The sequence below is a fragment of the Rattus norvegicus genome, chromosome 18 (genome assembly GCF_021556685.1).
Source record: "Rattus norvegicus strain SHRSP/BbbUtx chromosome 18, alternate assembly SHRSP_T2T, whole genome shotgun sequence".
NCBI classification, from domain to species: Eukaryota; Metazoa; Chordata; class Mammalia; order Rodentia; family Muridae; genus Rattus; species Rattus norvegicus.
Genome location: NC_141551.1, coordinates 8,223,714 through 8,251,655, shown reverse-complemented (window position 1 = coordinate 8,251,655; position 27,942 = coordinate 8,223,714). Strand labels below are relative to the sequence as shown.

The following is a 27,942-nucleotide window of genomic DNA, read 5'->3' as shown; positions in this document are numbered from 1 at the left end:
TATCCCTCACCAACCATGTCTTTAATTTTAAAGATTTATTTGCTTTTACTTTATGTGTATGAGTTTTTACTTGTGTGTATGTCTGTTCATCATGTGCAGGCCTGGTAGCCACATAGGCCAGAAGAGGGCATCAGATACCATGGAACTGAAGTTACAAATAGATATGAATTATGGGTGCTGGGAATTGAGCATGGGTCCTCTGGAGAGCAGTCCGTGCTCTAAACTGCAGAGTCATCTCCCCAGCCCCAAGAAGGCCTTGAACATAAAATACTATGAGGGTAGCATCACAGAGGACACTAGGGTAAAGTAGGAGGCAGAGAAACAAAATAGAGCATAGCTCTTTTCAGTTCTATAAAGATCCAAGTAGTTCCTACATGAATATTGCAGAAGCAGTGTCTATTAAGGAAATCATGAGTAAGCCAGGAAAGAGTCTTGGGAATAAAGAACTATTCACATATCCCCAATAAAAAGCCTGAAAAACTGAGTGGAAGGAATCTCCAGAAAAATATTTGGAAAGGGAAGCAAAAGGGGTGGGATGTTGAGAGATAATAAAATTGAGCATCAATAATCTAGAAATTTTTAAAGAGAAGAAAAAGGAACCCAAAAGAGAAAAACAAATGTTGAGAAGCCAACTTGCATCTACTTCCGTCAATGCATATACCTGTGTCCATTGAGTGAGGAAACAACCATAGGGCAAACGCAATTAGGAGAGGTCGGGGGTAGACTGCTGGGAGCAGGAGTGGAGATGTACAGCTTGCTAAACTCATAGTTCTGGATCAGAGAAGAGCATACTGCATGCCTAGCAGCAGGCGTCTGGTGAGCAACTTCCTTTCTGTTCAGGACTTGCTCTTATCAAGCCTTGTGCAAATTCTGGGAAAGGACAGACCAGACCAAAATATCCCAGATTACGTATCAGCAGCCCTGTACTATGGCCCTTTTATCAGCTCTGAAAGGCAGCCCCATGCTGTCGTCCAAATTCCCTGTCCTATTTTCCTTTGTGACTCACTCTGAAAACGGGGCAAATATTTTCTGAGCACTCTCAGAGATAAGAAGTTTGTCAGCATCCTGAGGTTTGGTCATGGGTGTCATGAGCCCCTTCTGCTTTGGAGAACACACTCAAGGGCTTTTTGTCCTTGTTGGGCAGTTGTAACCCTGTGTCCTTGACTCTGCTCCTCCTTTCCGTTTATTGATGAGTGGCATGAATGACCTGACTCTCCAAAAGCCTCTCCTATAAGCTGAGTCCTTGCCTCTTCTCAAGCTTCTCTAAGAAGATTTATGTTTCATTTGCTTTTAGTACATTCACTTTCAATGCAAATGTTTATTATCAGCTGTCAAAACAAGTTAAAAATGAGGATATTCCCATTTCTTGCAAACATGTTTGTGGGGTAAAGAAAAAAGAGATAAGAGAACTCCGAGAAAGATGATCTTCTCTGTGATAATGATTCAACACTTGGAGCTTCTACATGAAGAATGGATTGCATGCAAACATTCCACAGTCTGTGTTGGGGGTGTGGGAGCTATTGTTGAGAGAGGTAGAGCCAGAAAGTGACAAAGTCAGAGAGAGAGAGAGAGAGAGAGAGAGAGAGAGAGAGAGAGAGAGAGAGAGAGAGGGGGGAAGAGGGAGGGAGGGAGGAAGGGAGGGAGGGAGGGAGGGAGGGAGGGAGGGAGGCAGACTCTGCTAGACCATGTAGATGGAGAACAGAGAAAGACACTGGATATCTTCTTCAGTCACTTCTTTACCTTTTTTTTAAACCAGCATACAGCAAGTTAAATATCATTCTGACTTTTTACCTAGTGTATTTTCTGGTTCTCTTATGTTCTTTCTCTACCCCGAGTCCTGTTGCATCTGCACTCCTCCCACACATTGGTCTCTTTCATGTCCCAACTGCCCTTTTCCAATATCTCCACCGATCTAATTCTTTGAGACTGGTTGCTTCAACTTAACCTGAAACTCCCTGATTTGGACTAGACTGCTTAGCCAGCAACTCATCCTCCTGCCAAGAACAGCCTGTTTCTTGTTCCCTAGTGCTGGGAACACTACAGGTGTGAGTCACCATGCCTGGCTTCTACCTGGGTGCTGGACACTCAATCTCAGGTCCTCTTGTTTATAAAGCAAGCACGAACCATTTCACCAGCTTCTTTTATTTCTATCACAGCTATAATAATAATAATAATAATAATAATAATAACAACAACAACAACAACAACAACAAAAACATCATCATCCCCTCCCCAGGTTGTACTGCAAATAAGGAAGAAGAAACATAATGTGAGGATTACTACAGTACAATTAAGTGGACTTTCTCTACTATTATTGAATGCTGCTTTTTATAGTTGGAAAGGCAAATATGTTATTTTAAAACATTTGTGGATAAGAAAATGATTTAGCAAGCACTCTTTGACTTGATGATAACCCATCATTTTGTGTGACTTAAATTTAGATGAGAGAGAATTACTCCTCTTACAGTTAAATCCTCAACCTCAAAGAATACCACAGCCTTATCTAGCCCTTCCCTCTAAAGAAATAAATGGGGTTTCAGTGACATTTTCTTACTGCTCCCAGTATTCCTGAGGGAAGGTAGCATTGTTTTCATTGGGTAGATAAGAAAATGCATAGAAATTAAATGGAATACTTACAATTATTTTGCCAGCCATAGCACTGGGAAGACTGTGCTGGCCTCCAGAGCCCACATCAATTCTCTAACCAACTATGTCAATCTTCATAGGAAGAAAGGGCACACTGATGCCCAGGCACTAAATATGTTTTACTACCCTCTGCACAATGACAGTTGTATTTCAGAACTTTCCTGAAGGCAGACCTTTGACTTTAAAAGGACACAAGAGCAAAAGTTTGGCACAACTAATCCTTACCACGAGTTCAGAATGATTTCTTCTATTTCTCCTGTTCTATCAATCATGAGAAATGGGCCTTCTGGCTGTTAAGTAATCTGAGTGCTGGCATGACCCCATAAATAAATACCCATGCTTGAGGTACAGAGGTAGTCTTTTGGACACCACAGGAATCCTATTATCTTAAATGTAGAATCTATGGGCTATGTTTGCAATTTGCTCTTTAGGGTACATGGACAAGAATTGGTCCTGGAAATAATAAATACATAAATAAATAAATAAATAAACGAACACACACACACACACACACACACACACACACACACACACACACACGTTTCAGAAAAGAAACAGCCTAAGCAAACCAAGTGTTACTACTAGTCCTGTTACCAATTCAGGTAACAATTTTAACATGAATTATTTTTTCAAACTGTAAATTAAAAATACATAGACAGTGAATATGTTGATTCGGAAGAATATTTTGATATGGCCAGACTTGTGTTCCTACATGTTTATATAGTCACCAAGGTTTCAATGTTCTCTTAGTCTATATTTACTCAGCCTTGCTTCTTATATTACAGATTTTGTTGTTCAATAAAGCTAGGACAAACTATGTGGGGGGTATACATGTTACTGGTACCGCACAGTGCCTGTAGAGGTTGGGTCAATCTCATTTTTCCACTTTTTGTTTGAGACAGGGTGTTGCTAAAATTCCTTCCTTGGAGGACATAAACAATGTCTCCCCTTCCTCCTAAGGTACCAATGACAAGGTTCATCCTGGAGAACCAGTGAGTTTATTAGGCCTACTGACAGCGGGTATGGGCTACTATGATCAAGAGCTTTAAAGCAGCCACATGGAAAGTCTACACCCTTGTGTGGATGAGGAGTCCTCCGTGGCTGCACAGGTGTCCACATAGATGGTCATGTTAATAGGGTCCCCTGTCCTTCTGCTTCTCCGCTTGTAGCCCTTCCCTGAGACACGTAGGGAAGTGCTGTTGGGGGATGTAACTGGATATCTGAGTGAGGATTCTCTGATTCGCCCTGCTCCTCCTTTAGTGGAGGAAAGTTAATAGTAAGCCCAGCTGTGGTGACTTCTGCAAGTGGGCACAGATGAAGCCAGGAAGACAGGGGTGGCTCTGACAGACAGACTAGTGCTTGGCCAGCGCATTCCTGTTTCAGTCTCCCGTCTCTCCGCAGCTAATGTGATATTCCTGTATATGCAGGTTCCTAGCAGCTGAGATAGAATCTAGGGATTTTACTTTAGTCCCTCTGGTTTTGAGGCACATGCCTTACCAACTGAGCCATCTCTCCAACCTTAGCTTTCTTCGTAAACCCTAAAAAGGAAAAGTAGAAAAGCAGTGTAGAGAGAACTGGGGACAGGGGAAGAGTATCCTGAGTATCCCGAGATTCCTGAGTAACTGTCCTTGGGATCCTCCTTGGCTTTCATCATATTTTATATATGTATATTAAGTGCTGAAGCCCAGTTGTGATCTTCTGTCTTCATACATATCTAAAGCAATCCTGGAATTTCTCTCATGTTAGAAATATGAAATAAAAGAGCCATTGAGCTGTTAGGAAACATACTCAACTTGAGGTGTACTTGAATTAAAATACTGTCTTTATGTGTGTTGTGCCCTTTACTTTCCAGAATGAGATTCGTTTTTGGTCAAGTTCACTAAAATCCAGGGGTTGCTTGTAAGTTACTGTGCTCTGCTGAACTGCTCATCACATTTTCACAACTCACTTGACTATGCCTACTTTAAGTTACGTCCTTATAGCTTCAATGTGGATAACCGAGTTTCACTTTCAAATAATGAAATATATTTTAACAAGAATGCTTGATACTTTTAAAGGTCATGTTTCTGCTCTGGTATCAGGACAGATCACTACTCCTCTGAGCCACTGGTATGTATTGAAGAGGTGAGTCTTCAAATTCGAGATGCACACTAAATAAGGCAAGGTGACCAAGCTAGAAAGCTGAGATGGGAGCCAGGAATGAGATGCAGAGCTCTATTCCAAAGCTCATACACGTTTTGAAAAACAGAATAATTGTCTCATCTAGTTGACCTTTCTATAGGGGCTCCTCGGAAAGAGGCAGAGCAGGTTAAAAGTGGTAGTTAAATAATATGGCTGCCATTCTCCATTCACCACTGGGATGAAGCAGTCTCCTACACTGGGGATGCACCCATCTACAAAATGAGGGTTGCAAAACTAAAGGTCTAAAGTTTCAGTAGCTCCATGAATGGGATACTGCCCAAGAAATGCAGACTGAAGTTACCTGTGGAGAAACATATAATCTGAGGATACTTGGTAAGGGAGGAGGCTCCTCAGAGCCTGGGAGGAGAGGAAAAGACTCCATACAACATTTGGGAAGGACTCTGTTGGGCTGCTTTGAGCCCTGACCTAAAGGCACGTCCGCCTCAGAGGATGTAAGGAGGACAGGAAGCTACAGACTGGACTACTACTGTCTGACATTTGTTTTCAAAGTGAGAACCTTTTGCAGAAACACAGTGCATCTGTACATTTAGTGTCTCCTGTCTGAGAAAACACAAAGCAAGGTTTGTTGTGATTGTGCTTTGAACTTGTGTCTGCAAATGAATCATGCGGATATCTACATCCTCTGAAGACTGGTTCTATGAGAGTCATCACTGATTCAGTCTGTTAGCGATGCTAGGCACACGTATATTTTCGACATCCTCTTGTAATAAATGAGCTTTAGGCCATTAGTCAGAAGTTAAGGGTTACATAGATTTGGTGTACAAACTCAGTCTTCATTCATACAAATTTTGTAATCTTCTTCATTTCAACTAAACTAAGAACTGCATGGTTGTTTCTCTGGGTCACTGGCAAGCCTGTTGTATCCTTGGAGTTCAATAAACCAAGGGAGGAAAACCCAGCCTTTAGACAGGCAATATTCCAAGCAGGGAATAGCTGTCTGAGAATGGGGCCATCACTTGCTCATAAGAAGAAATACACGTACAGTATTGTGAAGGAAGGGGTGTGTGCACATAACAGTCAATACTAGAATGACTTTATTAACATCATGAGGATGCATGCAATCTTCAACAACATGAAATTAGACCAGGCTATTCCTTCTTGCAATCAGAGACCAATTAAAATGGTTTAGCTGATCAGGTGATCAAATTAAAGTCAGGCAAGAATCCAATCTAATTCACAACTACTAAAAAGTGACAAGCATGCAAATTAGATTTTAAAGTGCTTACACAAGTGATTAAAAAAAATGAAACAAAACTGTTGGACCCAGAGAAAAAGACCTACACGGCAGCTACTCAGAAGCAGATTTGGGAGTCTTATAAAAGCTTAATTTATGGGGGCTGTGATGTTTAAAGCTTTACTCAAATGATACTAACAAGGTGATATTCTTCAAGGTAAAGTCTTTTGTACGTTTAATAAGAATGATAATAAACATTAAGCACCACTACTACTGAGGGGAGGAAGATCCCATGGCCAGGATGAAGCTTAATCACTAGGTGTGGAGATGGGAGTTATTCACCTGAAATGTCTTCTGTTAGGAGAGACTCCCTGAAAATAAAATGCATAAACATGCTATTGTGAAGATAGTTTTACTGCCGTTAGCAATCCCATGGCAGTAACATTTAGAAGGAGGGGGAAGAACAAGCTGCCCTGACTGTTTTTAGCCCAAGCACTTCATCTCATCTTTGAAATTTAATTAATATAACCTTTCTTATTCTTTTGAGGAGAAAAGCCATGAAAAAATTTAGTGTCATAAAAACTGATTCGCAATATTATGTTTTAATAAAAATTGAATAAGCCTTCCAATTAATATTAAATTTTAAAAGCCCAGCTAGCAAACGTACATTATTAAAAGCTGCAGCGGTTATGTCAAAGAAATTAGCATTTGATTTTTTTCAGGTTCATTGTCAAATTCTTAAATGATCAGTGTCTTGAAACTCGGATTCAAATATTAATATTTCAGTTGCCCAAAGCTGTGCACGAAGTCGTGACAGAATATGTTCATTTACTGCAAAATAAGTTAATTAACCTCAAATGTGTTGAGGTGCTTATATAAAAGATTGTTTTATTTACCCCTAAAGCAAACAAAACAACCCCCCTAATACCTCTACAAGACCAACGTTGTGAGAAGGAAAAAAAAGCCGTATTATTTATTACCTTGAAAAAAAATCAAGAGCTCCCCAGCACTACCATTTCACAAAATGCTTGCCACCCAAACTTGTAAAGTTTTACACTTCCAAGTTCCTGTTTCAAAGGAAGCAAAAATCCTTAATCTGGTGTGAATTTGCAGCAGTCATTTTTATCTTTCTGATCTTATTTTCACTATACTTCTCTGTTTATTTTATTTTTAATTGCTGCGGAGAGCGGCAGGAGCGAGTATCAAAGTCCCTGCAAATGTTTGCTTAGAACTACCATCACGAACCGGTAAAAATACAAATCCAGAGATTTCAAATAAAATCGCACGCTCTCTCAAATTCCCATCGAAGTGGGGGGCGACAAAGAAAACAAAACAAGAATACAGAAACTTGAGTCATTCCAGTACATCCGCAATGACGGGGGCTGGAGAGGTGAGAACACCAAAGAGAAGCCTGGCCTGAGCTCCCCTGCCGGCAGGATGCTCAGACAACAATGGCTAGGATGGGCTCTGCTTGTGTCGCTACTTTGCTGTGTCTGGCAGTGCCAGGAAAAATAACCTATCTGTAAAGAATGACAAAACAGAAACGCATGCTTTAGGCTACCAAGGAGATATCCTTCCCTTCCTCCCTCCGATTCTCAATCGCCACCGACTCCCCACGGCGGACCTAACGTAGGGCCAGGGCTGCCAACAAGCAAGTTCCTGCGCAAGTAGTTTTATTTCCCGCAGCCCTCCACCTGCTGGGTGGCACTCGGCAGAGCCCTGCCGCCCCTCCGGCGACCCCCGTGGGCTGCAGCAGAAGGAAAACCGAGCGCTGGGCAGGGCGGGGGCGGGCGGCTGCCGAGGATCCGGCCCGCTACCTCCGCAGCTCGGTGGCCTCCCATTGGCCGCGACGCGGGCGGGAGGCTCGGGAGGAGGGAGGCGGGAGCGAGGGCGGCGGCGGCGGCGGCGGCGGCGGCGGCAGCGGCGGGAGGGGACCGGGAGGCCCGGGCGGCGCGTGCGGCCAAGCGGGAGAGCGGCTGCAGCTCGCCCGGGTCGCGCCAGTGGAGACCCTTCGCGGTGCACGCGAGTGGCGAGGAGCAGGCGTCTGGGGCCGACGCGCGCGGGCGGCGAGGGGCACGGCCACCGCAGCTCTCCCCCCACCACACCGCCCCCCGCTTCGTGACACCCCCCACGCGGCCGCAGCCGGAGAACAGTCTCCAAGTGGCCTGGGAACAGGGAAAGGGACGCCGCGGAGGCCTGGCCAGCGGGACCGTCGCCCTTTGTGGGCGCAACGCGCACGGCCGCGAGCGCCCTTCCCGGAGGCGCTCTACCCCCGGAAGCTTTGTCGCACCACTCGGCCCCGGCGAGGACGTCCAGGGAAAGGGAAAAGCGGGGGCTCGAAAGCTCGCGTGGGGGAGCTGCTGAGAGCGCCACCCGCCCAGCCGCCACCTCCGTATCCTCCATCCGCCGCATCTCTAGGGCTGCCTCCGCACTCCCGGCCGGAGCCCAGCCGCCTGCGCTGCGGCCCGCACACACGCACACGCGTGCACTCACTTACTCACACACACATACACACACACTCGCGCACACACACACACTTCTCGGCGCGCACGCACGCCCGCCCTTCTCCCCGCCCCCTCCCCAGCTCCTTGATCTCCCGTCTCTTTTATTACTCCTGGTGCGAGTCCGGCGGACTCCGAGGCCCGCTATTTGTTACCAGCTCGCTCTCATTGGCGGGGAGCGCAGAGCAGCGGAGAAGGGGGTGGGGAGGGGAGGGGAAGGGAAGGGGTGGCCACTGCCCGGAGCCGTCTCCGCGCTGCTGTTGGTGCCGCTGCCGCCGCTGCTGCTGCCTCTGCTGCCGCCGCCGCCTCCGGCTCCTCGCTCGGCCCCTCTCCGCCTCCATGTGCCGGATAGCGGGAGCGCCGCGGACCCTGCTGCCGCTTCTGGCGGCCTTGCTTCAGGTAAGCGGAGGTCCCGGGTGGGTCGGGCTGCGAGCGGGGTGGGGCGTGCGGCGCCGGGTCCCTTTGTTCCCCGCGCCGCTGCGGGGCCGGGCTGAGCACCCGGGAAGGGAGGTGCCACACCGCGCGGCCGAGAAACTGCACGGGCATGAAGCTCGGGCCGGACTCCCGAGCCAGGCTCCCTGGGCAGCTGCTCTACCGCGCCTTCTTTGGCGAGCCTCGGTCACAGGGTCTCCTTGGCTTCGCCTTTGAGTCAAGGCGAGCTCGAGGGATGTCCCCAAGCAGCAGAAGAATGAGGCAGAAGAACTCCTAGGTTTTGTAGTTTTCTGTGCTTCTCGCCCCCTCGTATTGTACTTTGATCCGATTTTTTGTTTGTTTGTTTTGTTTTTTCCTTCAAGGAGGGGTCGCGAGTTTGTACTAGGATTCTCACTCTGGTGTCTTAGTTACAGGACTTGCCTCCACCCCACCCCGCTCCAGTACCCGCGCGCCTCCTGGTGCGCAGGGGCGCCGGTGTCCTATTGTCTTCATCCCAGCTCAGAGTTGCCTTCTGGCCTTTGGATTCTCTTTCCCTGGTAATATTCTATATCGATCCCACTTGGAAAGCGAGTCTGGTCCCCTGCCACAAAGAGCGTCGGCCGGCAGGCGCTTCAGCACGCTCGTGGCCCCGGATCCTTGGTTAGACCTGGCGAGAAGTACCCATTACTTGGCCATACACACATGTATATATTCCTTTCTCTGTAGGATTGCCTCTGCCTTACGTGGGTCCTGGGGACACAGTTGCCTAGGGCCACCCTCACTTTTCCCACTCTCGGAAGAGCGCCAACGAGCCTTTTCATTGACCACTTTGGGGCTTGGCGCCTGGAAGCACCTGCTCCACGCAGGTCCCGAGTTCTCGTGCTACTCCGCGACGCGGGACCCCAGCCCAACTTTCCCGAATCTTCCTGGCCAAGGATTTTCCTACCCCAATCCCGGTCTTCTGCAGGTCTCATTGGCCAAGCCACACAGCTTTGAATGAGACCCTTGCCCTGGGCGGGGTCTAAGCGGGGGTCCCGAGTTTGTCCCCACGTGCGGTGGGGTCTGGTGGAGTCTGCGGGAAAGGGGTGTGTCCGCCCTCGATGCGTGGCAAGGAAGCCCGCCCCGGAGTCCCGTGCACACCCCCATCCAGAGAAGAGGGTGGCCAGCAGAGTGGTAGCCCCAAATACGGGCGAGGCTCGGAAGTGCCACCCCGCGGGCAGTGGAAGTGAGAAATGGGCACAGATGGTGCTGTTGAGTCCCCTCCCGAGTCAGGGCCTGGGCATCTGGGCCGCAGGACTAGAGAATGCTGCGGTCACCGAGGCGGGACAGGGACCGCGCAGGGTCTCTTTCTCCCGCCGCCCTCTAGAGGGGTGTGGGCCGCGCCCGCGTCGAGCCCTGTCCATGGTGCGCGGCGCTGCAGAGTGTGGCCCTGCCCTGTTTACCCCTCTGCTCCAGGGTCGTGCTCTCCCCAACGCCCACTCCTAGGCCTCCCGGGTCCTCTGGTTCCCTTCCCCTTTCTTGGATTTCTCCTTTTGTTCTTCTCCTGCTGGTCTTTCTCTCCCCCTTCCCCCACTCACCAGTTCTCCACCCTCCCCCAAGGCTTTCCTGACTCTGGGATTTCAGAACTATTAGACTAGACATTTTTGGCCTCTGCAGTTTTGGAAAGTGGATGGAATTCTTTCTAACTTGGAGGAGACCTGCCAGTCACTTGCTAACAAAAGTACCTCCTGTTATAAAACCGCCCTTTATTCTCCCAACGCACTCCCCTCATTCCTTCACCTCCTGTCATTTCATTTATTGTCTCTTCTCTTTTAAAATGGGCTTTTTGAAAGAGGTTAGACCGCAGGGGAAGAAGGAAAAGAGTTCTGCTTCCAGTGTTTGAAGTTAAGGGGAAGACAAGACAAACTTAAGAAACCCTGTGTATATTGTATTTTCTGTCTCTCTGTTTTTTTTTTTTAACAAAAGAGACATCATAAATCAAAAGAGCTCACTTTTCAAAGCAGGATTTTTATACATCACTGAATGCTTTTGCCTCAATACTAGCTATAGATGATTATTTTGTTAATAACTCTTTAATATAAGTGTAATTTCTAATCGAATATTGATCCGTGAAGTTGGTGCATGTGTTGGCCATTAATGCATGGGGATTTTTTTTTCCTTTCGCTCCTCTGTCTTGTCTGAGGTGAATTTTGGATGCCCTTTTTTCTATAGGCATTAAAATAGCACTTATAAACATTAGATATCAGCTTAATGTTCCCAGAGCATGTTATTTCGCATTGCCTTTGTGCTGACGCCGACACCGATAAACCATGGTAAAGAGGGAGGTTATAACTTTACCGTGGGGTATGCAACAGCCTTACACTCCTAGTGCAGTCACACTGAGGGATTTTGGAAGGTCATTAGAGGCAGGCATTCCAGTTTCGCCACTGGGTTTTAGGGGTAAGCGCACCATGTGGATTGTACAACCGAGATTAGCAGTGACTTTGAGCTAAAGGTCTGCTTTACACTCCGGAACAACAAAGATCTATCTGCAAGGTGAACGTGGACCTCTGCAGTCATCTGCTATTAAAAGTCTCTAGTTGCCCCCCCCCTTCCAGTGCAGACTAAGCAGCAAGGGTTTTAGAGCAGAGAATGGACAGGCTATTAGTGTAAATACAGAGGAACCTTATCTTTTCAGACCAGTTCTTTAGCAGTGAATGTTGAGAGGATTCTGTACCTTTGGTTCCTTAGAACAGTCTGTGTCCCATGCTTCTTGTGCCCGGGTTTTCTTTAGTTATACCTCTATCTAGATTTATATAATTCTGATTAATTTTACATAACAAGATAGTCACCCTCCAAGCTTTCTTCTTCTCCTTCATTGCAATTTGAAGGTGTCAGCATTGTCTTTTTTACACAAAATGAAACAGAATTTGAACATGAAACGTCAATGGCTGAGGGTAAAGCATTATGCCACCAAGTTATGATTAGCATCCTTTTGTAAAGTATGTAAGTAGCTTTCAAACCATTACATAGACTTATTGTTAGGGGGCAAATCAATTTTACTGTTATTACCAGCCCAGTAATTAATAGATTAGGAACCTGTCTTGTTTTTCTAGTTCACATTTTATTTGCACAGGCTGCTGTTCTGATTTAAATATTCTTGATTGCATTAAGTAGAATCAAGGCCAGTGCCTTAATGTTGGGGAGGAGAAATCTAGAGTCTTAGTTTGATCCCATGTGGTTTCAACCCTGGATAAAGATTGTGAAAGAGCTGCATGCAGTATGAATATTTCTCATCTACCTCTAAGGTACTGATTTTGCAAAGGTTAACTGATATTCAGCACTTAAAACACATAAAAAAATACACAAGCTTTGTTTCAGGAAGTGGGGAGTCCAGGATTCGATGATGACTTTATGTTTAAAGGATTTCTTCTCAGTATTTGATTTTTATGTGTCCTGGTAGGCTAAGTTCTTGTGAAAGTAAGACTCAGCTTAATTTGTATTCATGTTAGACTTTGCTCACTGAGCATAACTTTGCCTTTCTTTGCCTTTTCCTGGGGCACATCAGGTCCTAACAAGAGGGGGTCCATCCCAAACATACTGGCTATGATTTGAAGAAGGACTATTTCTCTTTCCTACAATATTTTTGGCCATAGTTTTAAAAGGACACGTGGCACACGTCTAGGCTTCAGTTTCAAGCTCAGGTTACGCACAGAGAGTACGATGTTTGCCCTGGATACTTTTGAAAATCTCTGTTCTGACATTCAAAAAGTTCAAGAGGAAATGTTTTTCATTAGTTTTTATTTTTTACAAAAATCTTCCTGGAACACATTATATCGATAACAATATAGGGTACTAAACTGTCCTTGATTTTTTTATTAAAAAATTTTCAATCCATAAGTCTGTTGTGCCTAGTTAAGGTTTGGGGTCATTAATCATGGAATGTGGAGACTTAAGGCCATATTTAATCTCATTTCAAAATGCTGCCCCTGCTTTTTCCTAATCCTAAGTGACTCAGAAGCCATCCTGTTTTCAATGGGGAGCTTCTCGAGTTAGAAGAGTGATTTGAAGGGAAAATCAGAGCTGTTATTTAAGAAGTGGAGTGTTTATGTATACACTTCACAATTTTACCCAAGTTAACATTATTCAAATTTGTTCTTTTGGCTCAAATACAAAAAGTAATCAAGTTTAAGAACTGCTCAGATTTGGCAGGGAATTTTATCAACCATTTAAAAATATGATAGATTTGGAATTTGGATTTGTTGGAATACGTACTTTATATCTGCCATCAGAACATCCAGAACCTAAGTATTTTCCAAGTAAAGAACTAGGAGTTGAAATATAATTTGCACCAAGTTATCATCTGTAACTGTATCTGTTTTCCTACTCGAACGTTATTTTTGCTTCAAGTTTTTTGAAGATTATATCTGTTAATTTGAACAAAACCAGCATTATATTAACTAAATTAATATCATCATACATTTTAACTAACCCCAGTCTTACTGGGGAAGAGGTACGCATAGCTTAATAGTCTGATAAGAGTTATAATCTGTAATACAGAATCTGTGGTGTCAGACTAGATGGGAAAGGTGAATGCAGAAACTAAATGAGACCTTTTGGAAGACATCAGTTTTAAAACGATAATTTCTATTTTAGCAGAGTTTTTTAAAAAGATTTAGATTAGACATAAACCCTGTTTAGTTTTGTCTTTCTTTTTCTTTTAAAAATTGAGGAGTTTCTTTCATCTTTTAGGGATTTTTAAATATTATTTATTTATTTATTTATTTATTTATTTATTTACTCACTCGTGTGCATTGGTGTTTCGCCTGCATGTATGTCTGTGCGAGGGTGTCAAATCCCCAGGAACTGGAGCTACAGACAGTTGTGAGCTTCCCATGTCAGTGCTGGGAATTGAACCGTGGTCCCCTGGAAGAACCACCAGTAATCTTAATCACTGAGCCATCTCTTCAGTAACCCCTGCTCAGTTTCTTATTCCTTGTCAATTTTTCTTTTCTATTTCAGGATACTTTCACATGTGGTCTTTCAAATGCACTCACAGCATTCTAAATCCTTAGTCCTTGGGTTGTGTATGTGCATATACACACATACAGAGATACAGATATATAACATGTATGTGTATATATGTAAATGTCTGTATATGTACGTGCATTTATATATATATATATATACATATATATAAAATATATGTAGAGATCTAATATATAGAAGGGCATTTCCTTCTGCGTTAAGTGCAGTTTGGCATCAAGTGACGACAGTGAGTGGTTGATTTATTCCTTTGTGTAGATACTGATTTAAAGCATCATGAGGATGATTGTGCTGTGTACATATGAGCTACTCCTGTGTAGTGTGAGAGGCAAGAGCTTGTGTGGAGATCAGGAAGCTGGGAATGTAATCTGCTAGATGTAGTCTATTCACTGTAAGCTCTTGTGATCACATTTACTTCAACACTACTATCCTGGTGCTTGTTGGGCTAATTGGTTGCTAAGGACATTTTGCTTCAACACTACTGTCCTGGGCCTGGTTGGGTTAATTGGTTGCTAAGGACTTTTCCACTTCTGTGACTCTTGGAATTGCTTAGAAAACACTTCAACCATGCTTTATTTTTTTAATTGTTTTGAAGTAAGTTTAATTTTAAATGTAAAATGTAAAAATCTTTAGATACTCAGAGGGGCAGATAGGATTTTTGAGGATTCACTGTCCTACAAGATAGCTTAGCAGACACTCATGTTTTGTACTCTTGTCTTTTAAGCTTGAATATCTAATGCTGACCATGCTACTTTAAAGACCACATGTGAAGTGAACTATTATGAGAGGAAAATAGACTTAAAGGGAAATATGACTAATATTACAGAGATCACTTTTATGTCCCCATTTGCTTTGAGAGAACAGTTTGCATGAAAACCATTGAATTGAGTGCTAGCTCCGGCATTAGAAATACTGGCCTTTGACTAGGAAGCCCTCAGATTTTTTGCAGGTTATTCCTGTATTTAAGACATAGACACACTTATATGATGCTTGGAGGTAGATATTGAAGCATTGTTTACTAGAAATGTAACTTAGTCTCTCAATATCCCTCAGTAAGAAATAGTTTAATAATTTGTGGTGCAATACACAGATAGACTTGAGAATTCCCTCTGTATGGAACAAAACATCTTAGTTTTACATTTTTGGAATTGTTAACGCAGTCCAAAGACCTAGGATAGCTACACGAGATGGCTGTCAAAATAAGCAGTGGGGTTGCAGTCTTCTGAGGACCAAGTGGATAGTAAGATAAAATAGAAACATATACAGCTTAGCAGAGTGTAAGTAAATTGAAGTTGACCTAAACTAGTGGTAGAGAATTCAGACAGCATGAAACAACACACAGTGGGTCCAAAGGATGGCTACTGGGATGACGGAGAGCCTGTGGAGGTTAGATTTTGTCAGTTTGTCACAAACCAGTCTCTTGGGGACAGAGCACCCCAATCATGCAAACACCTCCATCCGCTTGGCCTATGGTCACGTCTCTGGGTGATTTCTTGATTAATGATTGACGTGGGAGAGAGATCCCACTCCACTGTGTACAGTGCTACCTCTGAGCGGGTGGACCTCGGTTGTCCTTACAACGAGAACTGAGCCAGGAGGAGCCAGCCAATCAGCAGCATTCTCCACGGCCTCTGCCTCAGTTCCTGCTTACAGGTTCCTGTCTTGAGATCCTGCCCTGACTACCCTTGTGAAATGGAAGGATAAGCCAAAGAAGCCCTTTCCTTCCCAGTTTGGCTTAGTTCTGTTCTTTATCAGAGCAACAGGGAGAAACTGATCAAGGCTACATTGCCATAAAACATCCATGTTGACCTCATGGTAGGACCGTATTGTGTGGGGTTACCTGTGCCAGGGAGGTTACACCAGCGGGAGTCACTGGGCTATTTCTTACATTCTCCTGGCTGCTTGACTACTACGCATTCATCTGTTCTGTTGGAGAAGGTGGACCTTAAAGTGAGGTGGAAGTCTGGGCATCTGACTGCCTCTGTTTGATAAGTGATTATTCTTGTTTTTCCCAAGTCCAGTTGGGGAAACTTGTTATGTGTTTTTAAAACGCCTTGAGCTACTTAGAAGAAAGCATCACTGTGAATATGAAATGCGAGAACAGAGTGACTCAGATTTGCAATGATCTGTCCTTAAGGTTTTTTGTTTGTTTGTTTTGTTTTGATTTGGTTTTTTTGTCTGTTATTAATTTCGGATGTATGGGTTGTTTGTTTACATGTATGTCTATGCAAACATGAATGTGTGTGTCTGGTGCTTAAAGAGGCCAGAAGAAGGCATCAGCTTCCCTACAACTGGAATACTGACAATTGTGAGCCACCCTGTAGGTGCTGGCTGTCAAGCCAAGGTCTTGGAAGAGCAGCTCTGGGTATGAACCACTGAGCCCTCTATCCGACTCCCTACGTTCCCCCTCAACAGAATATGCCATGTGTGCTAGGAAAGATGGAAGGAAGGACAGAAGGCTGGAGGAAGAGATTGAAAGGAAGGAGAGGCTACTTATTAGTGTAGGTCCCTGCTACTGTATACTGAAACTGTCATTTCAACGCTGTCCTGTGTGAAGCTTTCAAATGATTATTAGGCTTTTTAAACCACATTTCCCTCATGGTCTCATCCCCTCATCCCATCTTCTCTCCTCATAAGTTCTGTAGTGTTTTGATGAATTAAGAAATCATTTCTACGAGAAAGCAAGTTGAAAGATCTGTACTTTGAAATATTTATGATTCCAGAAAGTTTGGAATGAGAATTGTCCACCAATCATTTCTTTTCATCATTGAGCTAAATTTTGACACCCCCCCCCCAGCTTCCTTCTGTTGCCCTGAGTTTTGTACTTGTTTACATTTTGGCTTGCCGTGGGAGTTGTTACAATAGCCATTTACTTTTCTCCCTCATTTACAGCTTCCGGGTGTTTCATAGTGTGCTTCAGACTTTATAACTTTATAACAGTAGAGTGCTTTAGAACTCTACTGTGTCAGAGGAGCTCACAGACCATAGAAAATCAGGGACACTTAGGTGTTTGCAGTCAATTTGCAAAGTCTTTTTTTTAAAAAAAAACCTTTTACATAACAACAAATAGTTTATTTAAGATTTTTTCAAAGTTAGAAATTTTTATTTTAGAGGTCTGGGACAATGGTGTGCAATATTTATGTAACCCTGCAGGATAGGTGATGTTATTCTCCTTTTAGAGGTAAACTCAGGCAAGCATGAGTATTCAGAACCCCAATTAAAAATATGTCTATCGTAGAAGACTCAACTTGACCTAGGCCCCTTTTTTAACACGGTATTGAGAATGAATATCACATTGGAGTATTTCAGTTCTAATGTGTGGGATTGATTGTTTTCCTATATTTAATGTGTACACATGCACATGAGTGAGTGCACACTCGAGTATGTGCATGCGTGTATGTATGTGGCAGGGACCACATGGGTATAACCACGTGTGCATGTGTGCACCAAAGCATGCAGATATGCGTGGAAGCTGGAGGACCTTATTGGCTGTCTTCTTCAGGGATTCTCCACTGTATTATTAATAGTTTGAGATAGCGACTTCCGTTAATGCTAGATCTTGCTGACTCCGCTCGTCTGCCTGTCCTCCAAGCCCCAAGGCCACCCGGCTCCCCCTCCAACACTAGGGTTGTATGGGGACAGCACGGGATCTTACTGGGGTTCTGGGCGAATCCAACATGACTCTTCATACTTGAATGGCAAGCACTTTACTGCCTGAGTCGTCGTCCCATTTTACATTCTCTCTGGTTAATCTCAGCCTTAAATATTTTGCTCTTCTTTGGCATTTGAAGCCAAAATGTGATGCTTAATTAAGATTTTCATCCTTTTTATATATCGTTTCCAGTAGTAAGGAGAAATCTTAGCCAAGTGTCTCATTAGTTATAAAAGTTGTTCAGATGGTTGCTGTTCACAAATAGGATGTTAACAAATACACAAAACATGGTTTCGAGCCAACCTTGGAACTTAACAGAATTTTGCAAAAGTCCAGAGATGGAGATGTTTTGGGATTGTCTTCCCACTGTATTTTTCATCATGACCTTAAGTCTAAGATATGCCTACATTTTGAGAGTGTTTTCATTCTAATGGCTCACCTTTCATGTTTGAATATTTTTAATTACTTTTCTTTCTCACAAATGAAGTTATTTGGAAACTTGTATACACACACACACACACACACCTCAACAGTGTGACTCAAGACAAGTTCCTGTGAGCATTTTATGGGGAATATGCTGTTTTCTATTGAGAAAAACCATAAATATTTTACCTGTAACATGACTATTTGTGGGTAAGTGGATACACCTGACTTGTCCGTAATCTTCTACAATTTTTTTGTTTGTTGGTAGGAAGCTATTAAAGGATACCTGAAATAAGTTTTTAAAAAGCCAATATTTTTATTAAGTACAAAAGGAAGGTTATCTACTCCCACTTAATATAAATCTTTAATTGACTATGACCACTTTAAATTTTTGCTTCATGTTGGCTTAACTGGTTGACATAAAATCTTATGTTAATTTTTATTGTTTTCTGGGCAAGGAAATAAAGAAAAGCATACTTTGTGCAGCAAAATACTGCCCCGTGCTAATCCCTGTGGCTCTGTTGTAGAAAGTACTCGATGCCAGCATTAACAGATTACCTTTTGATAGCTTGCTTCCTTAAATGGTATGGAATTTGAAATCCAGATTGCTTTCACACACACACATACACATACACACATACACACACACACACACACACACACACACATACACACGTACACTCTGCTAGATCAGTGGTCCTCCACCTTCCTAATGCTGTGACCCTTTAATACAGTTCCTCATGTTGTGGTGACCCCAACCATAAAATTATTTGTTGTTACTTCACAACTGTAAATTTGCTATAGTTATGAATCATAATATAGATAGCGATAGGTAGGATATGTGACCCCGTGGGGGTCTTGATCCAAGGTTGAGAAACACTCTGTAAGTCTTCCTAGAGGATATGCTGGTTAGAGAGTCCTGGGTGGAGACACAGTACCTAATGGCAGCAATTGCCCTAGTGGTGCAACTGTAGCAGCCCCTCCAGTTCCAGGTCCCCCAGTGACAACTGTTTGCTAGATGAGAAACATCAGAGATGCTCTTTATTTCACCATGTACCTTTTTAGAGCATGCTGTCTATTATCATGGACTCAGTATGTCCGTGCCATGGTCCAAGCCATTCGAGTGTTTTTATTATTTACATTTATAACAGCCACAGAAGTACAAAAGCCTCCCAGAAACAGCTATAGGAATAGGTTAAGGGTGGTAAAAATGGACTGTGGACAGATCGTTTCACTGCACTGAAAGGGCATTTAACCTTTGTGGTGTCAGTTCACTGAGCACCTTTTGTGGATCTACCATTTAGATCTCTGTGTCTGTGGTTCTGGATGTCAGGCATGGTCGCTGGAGTGGAATTCTGTGACTTATCCTCTCTACTCTCCTTTTTCTCAAAAAGGAGTATAGAACCAAGGAACTATCCTTCTGAGCACATCACTTCCTGCAGAATCAGATCCTAACCTTTTCAGTGAGGGTTCTTAATATCTTCTCCAAGCTTACCGGTGACCCACTTTCAGCAAGGCCCTCTGCTCAGTCTCCATGTTTACTTTTGATTTGAAAAAGCATACACAGAGTGCTTTGTTGTGACCCCCGCTGTTCCTTTTCAGTGGTCCAGAGTGTCCTTGGGTGGACTTCACCCTGTAGTGTTTATGTAACTGTGTTCAAAGAGTTGAGTTGTCAATGAGAACTGCACCCCCGCAACCTCCTAGCACTTCCCACCTTTCCTCACCTCTAGCCTAGCTCCTCCCTGAGACCTCAAGTTCCATAGTTATGTCTCTTTTGTTTGTTTGGTTTTGGCCAGTAGGGAAACTCTAATTTTCCTCTTGTAGGTGCAGCTTGAATTTGAATGTGTAAGTGTAACTGCGTGTGCAGCTGTGTAAGTGTAACTGTGTGTGTGGCTGTGTCTGTGCATGGCGCCCAGAGGGTAACCTCTGCTGCCATTACTCAGGCGCTGTGTATCTTGTTTCTTGAGACAGAGTCTGTCATTTACCTCCAACTGAAGAAGTGTTCAGAAGTTGGCCAGAGAATCCCAGAGACCTGCCTGTCTTCTTAACCCCACCCCAGCATTTCATATACTGGGCTTTTGTTACTAAATTCTGCACATCAGATGAAGGCCCCTATCCTTCCTCAGCAAGCACTACTCACTGAGCTGTTTCCCCAGCCCTGTAATTTATTTTATTGCATTAAAAAGATTGTGTTCAGCTGGCCAGTAGGGGTGCATGCCTTTAATCCCAGGGGTTGGGAGGCAGAAGCAGTCAGATCTCTGAGATTCGGGACAGTCAGGGGTTGGGAGGCAGAGGCAGTCAGATCTCTGAGATTCGGGACAGTCAGGGATACATGGAGAAAGTTGTCTCAAAAACAAACAACAACAACAACAGCCAAAAATAAACAACAACCCCCCAAAAAAAACAGCCATCCAAAGGTGCTCTTTTAACCATAAAAGTAATTATTCACCTATCCTATTTGTGCCTTTCTGTCTTCTCTGGTAGGTAAATAAGAACTTTGAGGAAAGAGTGGCATAACCATTGGTGTGATTTACAATTAATCTCCATGCAGATGAAGCTATGATTAGGTTTATAAATTATTTTCTTTAGAAGCCTTCTTGATGGATCTGTACTTTAAGGGGGACAGTGGCACATTTAAATGTGAGTAAAATGGATCACTCGACAGATCGCTTGTAAAATTTTAGGCTGGAAAATAATGACATTTTGGAAAATGGTGAGCTTATCTTTAGTGATTTATTTGCGTTGATAATGAATATTTTCAAGAGTTCAATTCCTTATTTTCCTAAACCTTGGCACTTCTTAATTAAAATATATACACATATAAATATGTATGCCTTTGACTGGTGCGTCTAGATATGCATTGTCAATATGACAATATCATACTACACCAAAGCTTCTTATTGAAGTGCAGTGGGAAGTGATGTGGCTTGTGCTAGTTTTCCACGATTTACATACACATTCACATATACTTATAGATACATACACATATACATAAGCATTCATATGCATGATAATTATCTTCGTTTGCTGAGCCCCCTGGATAGAAATGCTTCCTTTATTAAATGTAACCTTACACTGAGTTAATAGCCTTGAATGGCATTGTGCTTTAGTGGTTAGGAATGATCACTGTACATAAGCGACTGGAGCAGGCACAGTTTGTCTGTGGCTCCATCACTGAAGGAGAGGCACCTTATCCCACCCCTGGGACCTTTGTCCTTAGCCCATAAGGAGACTGGGACCTCATGGACGCTTCCCATTTCTTTGAAGAAATGTTGAAAAGGCGAATCTTGTGTGGGTAACCATAGTGACAGACAGTAAATGAGCACATAGGCACTCTCACACCCAGAAGACATTTTCTCAGCATTCCTCCTCAGTCTCTGCTATTCATATTCTACCCTAAGCCTTGCCCCTTTTGTACTGTCCCCTGAGGAGAGGGATGTGGCCCAGATGTCACCCTTAAGGCCTAGCACTTCAAGTCACTTGTTTTCTGAAGTTTGACCAGTTTTGAGTCTGGCATTATCCATGCCCAAAAGAAACGTATCTAAGGAGAGCTGAGGGAATGAGCTGATGTATGCGTAAAGATAAGTATTGAGAAGAAATTTTGATGTCATGCCCATTTAGCAAAACGATAATAGTAGTTCCTGTCAGAGGGAGGTCTCTCTAGCCCTGGGTAACTGGCTAGACTTACAGAAGTAGGCATGAGTTCTGTTTGACAAATCAAGCCATGATCCAGTCAGAAAGCTGTGGGTTTACCCCACTGCTTCAGTATGAGTGGTCATCACAGCTTGCCAGGATGGTCATCAATTTTAGCTGGAAGGTTTCACAGTTGGATAAGGCTACCGATGACGTTTCTTCTTGCTCCAGCAGCCTGCACAATGCCTCCGCAGTACTGTGAAAGCTGGCCAGCAGAGAGAGAGCTTTGGGTCATTTCTAGCTTGACTTCTCCATCTGTAACCACAGTAAGCTCTGTGTCTTAAGCAATGGGGTTAAGCATAACCCCATTCAGGTAGACAGCGAAGACCAGTTACAGTGGAGTGCATTGTTTGGGACCCCCTGGGATCTCCCTGGCCAACAGCTCCTAGGGATACGTGCATGTCCAATGCTGGGGTTGCTATTTAATAACCTGCGTCTTCTTAGACAAGCATTATTTCTCTCACAGAAGGTACTTATATCCAAGATCTCTTTTTAGAATTTTCCTATAAGAACATAGATCTTCATGTGACTTTCCATATCCTCGGTGCCCCCTTCACTCCTTTTTCTGCCCTTTCTTCCCATTTCTTTTCCTAGCTACACCCCTCCCCCAATTTTTCTCCTTTCTACCTTCATGCCTGAGTTCTATTATCCTGCCTGCCATGAATCCCTTCTTCCCTCTCCATGGCCCCTTTATAGTTTTCTGGCCTCTATAGATATTCCAGGTTAAACATGCAAGTGTAAAGACTTGAATCTATAACCTACATTTGAAAGAAAACAAACTAACACACACACACACACACACACACACACACACACACACGCGCGCAAGGGAGAGAACAATACAAAGTAATGGGAGGTGAAAAGGAGTAAAATGGGTTATGTACATTAGGGTGGGGAGATGGGAAGGAGTGGGTAGGTGGGTGGGGGAACACCCTCTTAGAAGCAGGGGAGGGGGATGGGGATGGGGATGGGATGGGGATTTATGGATGGGAAACCAGGGGAGGGCAAACATTTGAAATGTAAATTAAAAAGTATTCAATAAAAACCATGAAAAAAAAAACTGACAAAGAATAGCCAACAAAGAAGTAAATAAAATATTTGTCAGTATGGAGTTGCTGGTCAGTCTGCATTGGTGCCATGACTCTGACAGCTTCTCTAGAGTATGAATATGGTTTGTCAACATGTCTATGAGTAAAGTGGGGGGTAATGAATCCTATTTATCATGAGGTTGCTATGAAGAGCACGTGTGTGTATAAAGAAGGCGCCTTCATGTAATGAGTACAATTTTAGATCTTTGGCTGAAGATTCTGTGACCTAGTCGCAAAATTATAACATTTTATATAATTATGTTATATAATTGTAACAACATCGTTATGTTATGCAAACAAAATTAGTCAAGAGAAAGTGTAATGATTTGAGTAAGTTTGAACATTTAATCTGTACAGGGCTTTGTTCAGTGCTCACTATTAAAGCTGGTTAGTTCGTGACAGTGTGGGTAGACTCCCGTCAGCATTCCTAAGACGACACTTGGAAACCAAATTGAAAGGTATATGTCTCTTAGTCATCTTTCCATTCCAACATATAGGCTGATAGGCTTCCACCATCATTATAATTAGAAGAGGAATGAGAATACAGTATGATTCCATCAATCAGGTTTGACTTGGCCAACACACATGATCAAACAGGAGCCTGTGGTCTTTGACAGTTTCTTCCTTCTCTCATTTTAATGTCCTGTAATGGATACATACACACACACACACACACACACACACACACACACATACATATATATGCGCACATGTGCAGGTTTGTACTCAGCTCCTGAATACTTTTTTTTTAAATATTCCACAGGCTTCCTACAGCCTGATTTTTTAAAATTATTTTCTTTTAAGATTTTATTTTATGTATATGAGTACACTGTCGCAGTCTTCAGACACACCAGAAGAGAGCATCAGATCCCATTACAGATGGTTGTGAGCCACCATGTGGTTGCTGGGAATTGAACTCAGGACCTCTGGAAGAGAAGTCAGTGCTCTTAACCACTGAGCCATCTCTCCAGCCCCCCTGCATACTTTTAACATGAGACCTCAGCAGGGGAGATGGGTGAATGCCATATGATGGTGTTGGTTGATATCAGCACGGTTCCTGCAAAGAGGAAGATCTATTGTTCTCATTATCTGTCCATCATTTATTGGCAATTAGCTATAGAGTATCTTGCTTTAAATTTAAGTGTTAATCGTGTCGTAATTGTAGCTTATTATTTTCCAATAATTCCTGTTTCCCACCCAGGCACTACTCTAAGCAAATGTATTAAAATATTATATTAATTCATTAAATTCTCCAAGACATATACATTCTGTATATTACAACACCGATGCTTCCTTTACTATGTGAAGGGGCTTGAGTCCTATGCAAGCAGCCATATGTCTCATTTTGAATTCCTCAGTTTGATATATATGGAACTCAAGAAAACATTTAAAGGACATTGACACCTATTTTTTTTAAATCATTTGAAAATCATCTTTTCTAAAAGTTTTTTTTTCCTAGAGGGTATGATGTGGTAAAGGAGAGAGTACCATAAGTACTACATATATACTTTATATCTTTCTTACTTGTGTGTGGGTGGGGGTTGCCAGCTTCCAGGACATGCATGTGAGAAGTCAGGACCACTTGGGAGGGTGGGTTCTCTTTCACTAGGTGGGTTTAGGTGATCCAACTGAAGAACTTAAAGTTGGTAGCAAGTGTCTTTTCCTGCCGAGCTATTTTGCCAGCCTTACTTTTAAAAATAAAGCATATAAATATTTCAGCATAACTACGAGCCCAGCTTAGAAAGAATAGCTTCATTATTCCCCAGAATTCTGGACCCATCCCTTCCTTTCCCCCAAATATAAAACTCATCTCTGTGTCTCTAATATTTAGTCCTTGCTTTCCGTGATAACTGCATCCTCTATAATTCACTCCTTAAATGTGGACATGTAGCTTTTACATAGTATGTACATTGTTCATCACACACACACACACACACACACACACACACACACACACACACACACACGAATACGTGCTGTATTTCTATTCGTGATTTCGTTTTCTGCTTATTATGGGAGCAGGTTTCATCCCGTTGAGTTTTGTAGCTGTAATTCGTTCATTCTCACTAATGTAGATCATTGCATGCTATGAATATGCTACAGCTTACTTACTTGGTTTGTGGTTGATGGACCGGAGTGTGATGCTTCTGATGTATTTTTTTTTACCTCTGCCAACACTCTTATCCATGCCACCTGGGCATGATGCCAAAGATACCCCAGGACTGTGTTTTCCAAATTTTAGCTTCCATAAGAATCACTGGGAAGCTTGCTAAGAACAAACCCTATTGCAAGCTTCTGATTCAGTAAGTCCTTGGCAGACCCTGAAAATTTGTATGCCTAGGAATTTTACCAGCTAATGCAAGAATTTACAGACAGGTCCACCAAGCAATACACACTCATTTTTACCATTTAACTTTAACATTTAGAAATATGATAGTTTTGGTACAAGTAACTCTTTTTTTTTTTTTTTTTTTTTGTATTTGATGTGGATGTGGTTGAGTTTGAGAGTGTTTGCAATGAAGGGTGAAGTTCAATATCTCCGTCATTTGGCCTTATTGCTCATCACCTAGGGCATAAGAAAATAAACTTGAGTGTCTTTTGGAAGTGGAGTCATTGATTAAATATAATATTTGCAGAATACATACTGTGTATTGGGTGAAGGCCTTTGCCTGCATTGTTTCATGTAGTTCTTGCATCATCCCCGAAACCAGTAAGTATTGTTATTGTTATCCTATCTATTTTACAAGTTTCAAAAAGAGCCCGGCTTAACTCTTGCTCCGGAAGGCTCAGGGGCTTGAATGAAGTTGTAGCTCCTAGGAGATCTCAAGACATAGGACAACACACATGACACAGTGGGAACAAGGTAAGTCTCTTGTGGACTTTGGAGACGTAACACCTGAGCTTTCGAATGGGGACTTAAAGGATTTCATTTCAAGGAACAGATTTTGGCTTTTTAAGCAGAAAGACCTAAAAACCCTGAGACTAACATGGGATAGGTGACTTTTGAAGTAGATATTTGTCACTAGTCAGGTTGTTCTTGGTGATTTCTTAAATGTTAGTTTTGGATAAGAGGGCTGGCTGTTATTTTCTGTAAATTGTTGTTTTGTTGTTGTTTTGTTTTTCCTGTTATACTACCTTTGGTATAAAGTGAATTCCCACTGTAGTCTGGAGAAGGGCGATGGCTTTCTGTTCCTAGTAGTTGAACCCCCGTCCCCCGAAATTGCTTATTCCTGACTATCTGGTCTCAACTCTTCAGCCTCACACCACCGTGTGACTGACTATGTGGCTGGATAATGCTTTTATTTGGTCTAATTCCACCCACTCCCCTGTGACTGTGTTGGGATTGATCTCTGCTTTCTCCACACTGCTTTACATCCTCAGCCAAAACATTGGCCTGTTTATGTTTATCCTTGATCTTTGAGCATTTGGCAAGATTGCAAATGTGTCGATAATTCTGTTGTCCTTGGGAGGAACTAAAATGCTTTTCCTCAATCTAAAGGCCAATAAGACAAAGGAATCATCAGTTGAAGAAACAAGGTACCATCTTTATTACTGATGAAAACCCAGTTGGGTCGGTTGGGGACGGTGACTTAAATGTTTCAAATGAGCCATTCATCTGCCTCCACCCTTGATAGGTTGACCTGTACACTGGGTGATTTAGCCCTGTGAGTTCAGCAGGATAATGGTATTGGCTCTCACTAACTATAGGCTGCTCCTCACAGAAAAGAGCTGACTGGAAGCTGGAATGTGTGTGCCCAGTTAATTAATCCAGACTTGCCAGAGAAGTACAGAGAGCCCACAAATGTTATTGATGGCAAAACTTTACCTCCATGCAAGTAGGAAATACAGGATCTATGCAAATGGTCTCGGAGTATGTATTGAACATTGAGCACATGTTCAGCTAGAAATAGGGTGAAGCCCTAGAGGAAATAAGCCTCAGTCAGCAGGCTCTTTCTCCCAGTTCCACTATGTCTCCACAGGTCTATAGTTTCACATCTTAGAGTCCCAAGTGGGGTGTGCAAGATGATTAACGCAGTCATCTTAGCAGGCTACAGAAAGCATACGAAGCCCTGATCTTGGAAGACTTATGCTGGGTAGAACTGTTCCCTAGAGCCAGTCTTTGTATTTCAAAGGCCACAACAGTGATTCGTGATGTGTGCGGATGCCTGTGAGTGAGCTGAGAACAAGGTTCAGTTTGGGTTTTTTTTTTTTTTTTTTTTTTTATGGATGTGAGGCTGTCTGAACTTCTGATCTATACTCCATATCCCTTGAACTAAAGAGTTCATAGGTGGAAATCCAGACTCTATGCCATAGAACATACTCGATGAGAAAGACCAGTGTGAAGTGGGGCCACTGGATAATTCAGAACCTTTGGTGAAGGAACTTGACTATCAGATGTCAGTGTCCTGAAGGAATCCCCAATATTGCAGGAGTGACCCCCTTCTCCTCCCCACTAGGGTGGCACAGTTGCTAAACTTAACCTCCCAGTGGACACCTTTTCCAATGGAGTTTCACTTCATAGCCAGTGCAGTCAAAGGTCCATTCCCTTTGGGTTCCTGGATTGTGGCAGCTAATGCTGGCATCAGTCTCGGCTCAGCCTGGTGGCGAGCAGGCTGTGCAGGGATCAGGTATTCTTTGCTTCCTGCCACAAAGGTCCCCTTCCCTGACTGTGGCACTAATGGCATTTCCTTGGCCAAAGCAAAGCAGGCCACCTTCAAGGGTAGGTTTCCCTTTCATTTGGAAAGGTCATCCTGATCACATGGTTGGGGCTGACCCTTGGCTCTGGGCCAAGCCTTTAGAATCCAGGTTGTGCCCTCTGTGCCCCTGAATTTGGAGAGGGATTTGAGGCGAAGATAGCCAATTCTTTGCAGCTTTCATTGAGCTGTCATGAATAATTTAAAGTGAGATCCTTGCTAGGACTCTTGAGGTCACTGTCATTTAAAAATAGCAATATTGTACTCCTTGCTAGTCTTTAAGCAGAAGATATTGAAATAATCTCTCTTTTTTTTTTTTTTTGGTTCCTCTGTGACTCCTGGCTCAGGCCAAGGCTCACAGGAACCCCTGGAAATCCCACACTATCTCTGATCATTGCCGTGGCCAGACTGCAGCAGCCCATGCCCCAAGTGT

At 43.2% G+C, this 27,942-nt stretch overlaps 2 protein-coding genes across 2 annotated transcripts in view; one reads left to right on the top strand and one right to left on the bottom strand.

Moving 5' to 3' along the window:
• Positions 1 to 6,747: 6,747 nt before the first annotated feature.
• Positions 6,748 to 8,676, bottom strand: LOC147999673 (uncharacterized). Its single transcript, XM_087593605.1, has one exon. It carries the CDS (start codon positions 8,432 to 8,434, stop codon positions 7,580 to 7,582), a length of 855 nt encoding a protein of 284 aa, XP_087449731.1. The 5' UTR covers positions 8,435 to 8,676; the 3' UTR covers positions 6,748 to 7,579.
• Cdh2 (cadherin 2) overlaps positions 8,022 to 27,942 on the top strand; it is a 220,601-nt gene continuing 200,680 nt past the window's right edge. Inside the window, 1 exon segment of the mRNA NM_031333.2 lies at positions 8,022 to 8,922. Within this exon segment, the coding sequence (NP_112623.2) occupies positions 8,863 to 8,922 (60 nt within the window). The 5' untranslated portion in view covers positions 8,022 to 8,862.

What these genes read in the sequence shown, in the direction of transcription:
- LOC147999673 (XM_087593605.1), bottom strand. Translation starts at nt 8,434, where the DNA reads ATGCGGCGGATGGAGGATACGGAGGTGGCGGCTGGGCGGGTGGCGCTC.